Below are 6,558 nucleotides of genomic sequence, written 5' to 3'. Positions count from 1 at the left end.
GCAGGAGCACTCATTCTGGAGCATATATGCTGACTCAACTTGGTCTTTCAGCAGTGTCCATTCATACTAATGTTCTCAATCTGTCTCTCACCTTGGAATATATTGTCACATCAGTCATGTGACTTTATGTAGTTTCCTGCTTTACATTTCTGTACAAAGTATCAGAAAACATTGTGAACTTTAGCACAGATATTTTCATATTTGACACTATTCCTACAAAATTAGAAGTGTGTTCCAGTCTAAACTACTTTAGGTTTACATGTGGTCCCAGCTTTATTTAGCACCCTCAGGAAAGTAATACCTATGTGTCTTGGGAATTCATTGGATATCTGTTGTTCTGTCTGTATGATCATTCTACTTTTTTTTAAAATCCAAATATTAAGTCTTTTAAAATCCTATGTCTAGAATCTAATTTCATTATAACATTAATGGTATATGCTTTTCAAACTTTTATTTATTTTTGAAAAGATAGTACATTCACATAGTACAATTTTCAAGTTATCAAAGAATATACAGTTGCCTTCCTCCCAATCTTATTCCCCCAGCCACCCACGTCCCCTTCTTTTCAAAGGTAATCAAGGTTACCAGATTCTTGGCTATCTTTTAAAAGATAGTATATGCATATACAATCAAGTACTTACTATTTTTCCTCCTTTTCATATACAAATGGTAGCACAGTATACTCATTATCCTGAATCTTGATTTTCTGACCTGATAATATATCTTGGGATCTACCCATACCAATATGTAAAGGGTATTCAAGTTCTCTTTGATTTGTTATGTATGAATATGTAGGGCTTCAGTATGTGGATATATCATGACTTCAGTAAACAGATGTTTGGACAGGTTCCACTCTTTTTTTTTTTTTTTAACACACAGTGCATCAATGAATACCTACCTCTGTGTGTTCATCAGTTTGTATATATGTGGATATATACATCCCTAGAAGAAGAAATGCTAGCTCAAAAACCATATGTATTTCCATTTTTATTACTTTTTAGTGTTTCATCTTTAAATAAAACTAATTTTTCCTGAAATTGCTATTTGCTAGAGGCTCATGTTGGGGATGAAACTGGGGTCAGGCTTTAGGCAGATCCAAGTGTTCTTACAACCAGAAGTTTTGTTTTCTTTTTGCATTTGTGAGTTTTTTCAGACTTTACTTGTCCTAAGCTAATAATTCTACATTTTTTTCACAAGGAAAAGTACTTGCTTATCTGTCAGTCTCTACTCAGTCAACTGATTTGTTGCTAGTACAAACTACTTTCTGCAAATATGGCTTGTCTGAGTGATTTCTTGTCAAAACCCCTGCCTATTTCTTCTCAGACACCAAATGGGTTCAGGAAACATCCTACTTCCTGCCTGTTCATGAACTCTGTTACTGTCGTTGAAAACAAAATATGGTTTTAGACCACAGGATGTATCCTGAAGTTCAGACTGGAGTCCTTATTACTGCAGTCTGTCTTAATATGCAGCCTGGGGCATTATTTCTCTGAAATCTCCTGCACTAGTACTTCCTTGGCCTCTGTCAGCTCTTTTATTAGACTTTCATCTATCTATTAAGGTTGTCAGATTTAGTTAGTACTTTTGCTTCTCCCCTCACCCTACCCCCATAGTGTTTGGGTAAAGACTTATGAAAGACTGACTTTATTACTTCATATTTATATTAGAACTCAAAACATACTTTTAAAATGTTAACTGACAAACTTGGCATCAGTGTACATAATAGACACTGTTGATTTAGTCTCTAATGTGTGATAGGCTTTGATTTCCAGTTGTGGCCTTTCCCATGGGGTTTCTTTCCTGCATGGGTTCTCTGATGTACAATAAGGTTTGATTTTTGGGTAAAGGCCTTTCCACATTCTGTACACTTATAGGGTTTCTCTCCAGTATGAGTTCTCTGGTGCACAGTGAATGTTGATTTCTCTCTGAAGGCTTTGCCGCACTCAGTGCATGCATAGGGTTTTTCTCCTGTATGTGTTCTCTGATGTATTATGAGCTGTGACTTCTGGCTGAAAGCTTTCCAGCATACAGGACATTCATAGGGCTTCTCTCCTGTATGAATTCTTTGATGTATAATGAGCTTTGACTTTTCTCTGAAGGCTTTACCACATTCATTACACTTGTAGGGTTTTTCTTCTGTATGAGTTCTTTGATGTATAATGAGATATGATTTTTGGGAGAATGCTTTTTCACATTCATTGCACTCATAAGGTTTCTCTCCTGTATGACCTCTCTGATGTAGCATGAGATAGGACTTCTGAGAGAATGCTTTCTCACATTCATTACATTCAAAGGGTTTCTCTCCTGAGTGAGTTCTCTGGTGTACACCAAGGTTTGATTTTTGGGTGAAGGTTTTTCCACACACATCACATTCATAGGGTTTCTCTCCTGTATGAGTTCTCTGATGCACAATAAGGGTTGACTTCTCATTGAAGGATTTCCCACATTCAACACATTTATGAGGTTTCTCTCCTGTATGCGTTCTCTGATGTATAATGAGGGTTGACTTATCACTGAAAGTTTTTTTACAGTCATTACATTCATGGGGTTTCTTTCCTGTATGAGTACTATGATGTATAATTAGATCAAGCTTCTGAATGAAAGATTCCCCACATTTAGTACATTCATAGGTTTTCTCTCCTGTATGTGTTTTCTGATGGACAATGAGATTTGACTTCTGAGTGAAGGCTTTTCCACATTCATTACATTCATAAGGTTTCTCTCCTGTATGAGTCCTATAATGTATGATAACAGTTGACTTCTCTCTGAAGGCTTTTCCACATTCAGGGCATTCAAAGGGTCTCTCTCCTGTATGCGTTCTCAGGTGTATAATGAGCTGAGATTTTTGACTAAAGGCTTTCCCGCATTCAGTACATCCAAAGGGTTTTTCTCCTGTATGAGTTCTCCAATGTACAATGAGGTGTGACTTCTTGCTGAAGGTTTTCCTACATGCAGTACATTCAAAGGGTTTCTCTCCATTTTTAATTCTCTGATGGAGACTAAGACCTTTTTTGCACTTGAGGGCTTTCCCGCATTCTTTATATCCATAGGGTTTCACCCCAGGATTTGTTTTTTCATATTCAGCACAGAGGAATACTTTTGCACATCCATTATCATATCTTATTCCTGAAGAATGACTAAATAAGTCTAAATTATCTGCCAAATTATATCCAAATGAGTCATGTTTATGGGGCCTTTGTAATGAAGCAACAAGATCTGTACTTAGATGAAGTGTGCTTTTAAATTCATTACATTCTTGGTTACTCTTGGTGATAACTCTTTTCTGGTCAGGAACTCCATCTTGTATCAACAAATACTTGTCTTGGCTACACTGGTGCTGGCATTCAAGCTGTTCATCAATTTGACAGACTTTTTCTAAAAAGAAGTACAATAAACCATGTTTACACTTTGACATTATAGAATAAACTTTTTTTAGAAATGTTTTGCTTGGTTTAGAAACATTGTGCTACAAGAAAATTGGTGCTATCATCTTGTTTTTATCAGGATTCCTGAAGAAAGAATCTTGCTCATCAAACACTGTTCTTTTACTAACCTCCTAACTTCTAGTATTATTATTGTTACCAATAACAACCTTACTCTGTCACCTCAATCTTTCTTACCTCTACTTTTACATATGATTTCCATTAACTCTGGGGACTTAAAGTCTCAGGTTTTTGGTCTTAATTTACTTTCATTCATCACAGAACTATGAACCACCCATGAGTTACATTTTTTACATTTATATATAAGTGCACTAATGTAATTCATGGCTGAAATCTTTTTCATTTTTTATTAATAAATCACTTTATTGGGGGCTCTTACAACTCTTATTACACAATTGTATCAAGCACATTTGTACATATGTCGCCATCATCATTTCCAAAACATTTTCTTTCCACTTGAGCCCTTGGTATCAATTCCTCTTTTTACCCCTCTCTCCCCGATGCTCCCACCCTTGTGAACCCTTGGTAATTTATAGATTATTTTAATCTTCATATTTTACACCATCTGCTGTCTCCCTTCACCCACATTTCTGTTGACTGGGCCCCTGAGGGGGAGGGGTTGTACGTTGATCATTGTGATCGGTTTCCCCTTTCTCCCCCTACCTTCCTGTTCCCGTCATGGTATCACTACTCTCAATATTGGTCCTGAGGGGTTTATCTGTCCTGGATTTTGTGTCTCTGTACCAGTGTACATGCTCTTGTCTAGCCCCCTGTTTGTAAGATAGAACTGGGGTCATGATAGTGGAGGGGAGGAAGCATTAAAGAACTAGACGAATGTTGTGTGTTTCATCAGTGTTATACTCCACCCTGGCTGGCTTGTACCTTCCTAGTGACCCTTCTGTGCATGGCTCAAATCTTTTTGTTAGTTTGTTTGACTTTTCGCCTTTTCTTTTTTTTAAAATCATTTTATTGGGGGCTCATACAACTCTTATCACAATCCATACATACATCAATTATGTAAAACACATTTGTACATTCGTTGCCCTCATCATTCTCAAAACATTTGCTATCCACTTAAGCCCTTGGCATCAGCTCCTCATTTCCCCCCCTCCCTCCTTGCATGGCTCAAATCTTAAAACAACTTAAAACAACTTGAGTCCCTGTTGCCAAAAGAAAATTTCATAATAATTAGCCTTAAGGGAAAAAAATCTTAAAACTAAAATTCTCTGCCCCTGGAGTAGAAAACCAGTGGAGAGGTCTGAGGGGCCGGCCCCAATCCCAACCATGTGGACACCTGCCCCTCCCCACATAAGAATTTATTTCAGAGGACAGCACTGAAGCTGAAGCTCAGGGAAAGGGACATGTCTGATCAGAGCACATGGGAGCAAATGAAGGGGGAGGAAGAGAGAGTGGAGCACATCCTGACCCATCAAGCCTTGATGACAATATTCCGGCTCAGAACAGCCAATCCACAGAGAAGACCATATGGGCGGTCTCACTATGAGACATGACATCCCTCACTGACAAATAGTCCTTCAGGGGACAACATTGGGGAGACACAGTGGGAATTGCGCCCGATCTGATCCCACCACACCGAGGCAAAACACTAAGGGCATGAACAGAACAGCAAGGGGAAAAGAGCAACGAAGTCGTCAGGGAATACCACAAATAGGCTTGGCACCCCATCAGACTCAACCAGAAAACACCCCTAAAGGCCAAGAAACAGTCTTTGAACTAACTACAAGCTTTTCATTTTTGGTTGTTGTTGTATTGTGTTTTTTGTTTTCTTTTCTTTTTTTGTCATCGGCTTTTTGTTGTTGTTGTTTTGTTTTCTTTTGTTGCTTGGCTTTGCTCTGTCTTGTTGTTGTGCATGTTATTATCTCTGCGGGTCTGTATAAATAAGATAGGCTGGATGAACAAGCTGGAGGAGAAAACAATGGGACCAACAGTTCCGGGGTGACATGGGAGACGGGGAGGTGGGGGAAAAGGAAGTAGTGTTAACAAACCCTGGGACAAGGGAACAACAAGTGATCCAAATCGGTGGTGAGGAGGGTGTAGGAGGCCTGGTAGGGCATTATCAAGGGTAATGTAACCAAGAATTACTGTAACCCAAATGAAGGCTGAGCATGATAGTGGGACAAGAGGAAAGTAAAAGGAAATAGAGGAAAGAGCTAGGAGGCAAAGGACATTTATAGAGGTCTAAATAAAGACATGTACATATGTAAATATATTTATATATGAGGTGGGAAAATATATCTATGTGCATATATTTATAAGTTTAGTATTAACGTAGCAGATGGACATTGGGCCTCCACTCAAGTACTCCCTCAATTCAAGAATACTTTGTTCTATTAAGCTAGCATTCCATGATGCTCACCTTCCCGACAAGTTTGCTGAAAACAAAGCAGGTGAATAAGCAAATGTGGTGAAGAAAGCTGATGGAGCCTAGCTATAAAAAGCTATATCATCTAGGGACTTAAAGAGTTGAAGGTAAACAAGCAGCTCCCTAGCTCAGAAGCAACAAAGCCCACATGGAAGAAGCACACCAGCCTGTGGGATCACGAGGTGCCAAAGGGATCAGTTATCAGGCATAAAAGAACAAAAAAATCATATCATTGTGTGCTCACCTCCCAGATATGATCGCTGTAGACAAATGGGTGTATAAGCAAATGTAGTGAAGATAGCTGATGGTGACCGGCTATCAAAAGATGTAGCATCTGGGGTCTTAAAGGCTTGAAGATAAACAAATGGCCATCTAGCTCGGAAGCAACAAAGCCCACATGGAAGAAGCACACAGGCCTGTGTGATCACGAGGTGTCGAAGGGATGAGGTATCAGGCATCAAAGAACAAAAAATCATATCATTGTGAATGAGGGGCAGTGGAGAGTGGGGACCCAAATCCCATCTGTAGGCATATGGACAGTCCCTTATGGAAGGGTAGCGGGGAGGAGACAAGTCAGTCAGGGTGCAGTGTAGCAATGATGAAACATACAATTTTCCTCTAGTTCCTAAATGCTTCTTCCCCACCATCATGAACCCAATTCTACCTTACAAATCTGGCTAGACCATTGAATGTACACTAGTACAGATAGGAACTCGAAACAGGGAATCCAGG

The 6,558-nt window shown here is 39.1% G+C and overlaps 1 protein-coding gene across 3 annotated transcripts in view; it reads right to left on the bottom strand.

The window, feature by feature from the left end:
• Positions 1-436: 436 nt before the first annotated feature.
• Positions 437-6,558, bottom strand: part of ZNF182 (zinc finger protein 182) — a 49,506-nt gene continuing 43,384 nt past the window's right edge. For all 3 annotated transcript variants that reach the window (XM_013007357.2, XM_045288319.1, XM_045288318.1), the window contains one exon: positions 437-3,375. In XM_013007357.2, coding sequence (XP_012862811.1) covers positions 1,745-3,375 — 1,631 coding nt within the window. In that variant the 3' untranslated portion in view covers positions 437-1,744. The remainder of the gene's footprint in view (positions 3,376-6,558) is intronic.

The sequence above is a fragment of the Echinops telfairi genome, unplaced genomic scaffold, assembly GCF_000313985.2.
Source record: "Echinops telfairi isolate 266 unplaced genomic scaffold, ASM31398v2 ScPeMD7_19;HRSCAF=73, whole genome shotgun sequence".
NCBI classification, from domain to species: Eukaryota; Metazoa; Chordata; class Mammalia; order Afrosoricida; family Tenrecidae; genus Echinops; species Echinops telfairi.
This window is presented reverse-complemented; position numbering and strand designations above follow the sequence as displayed.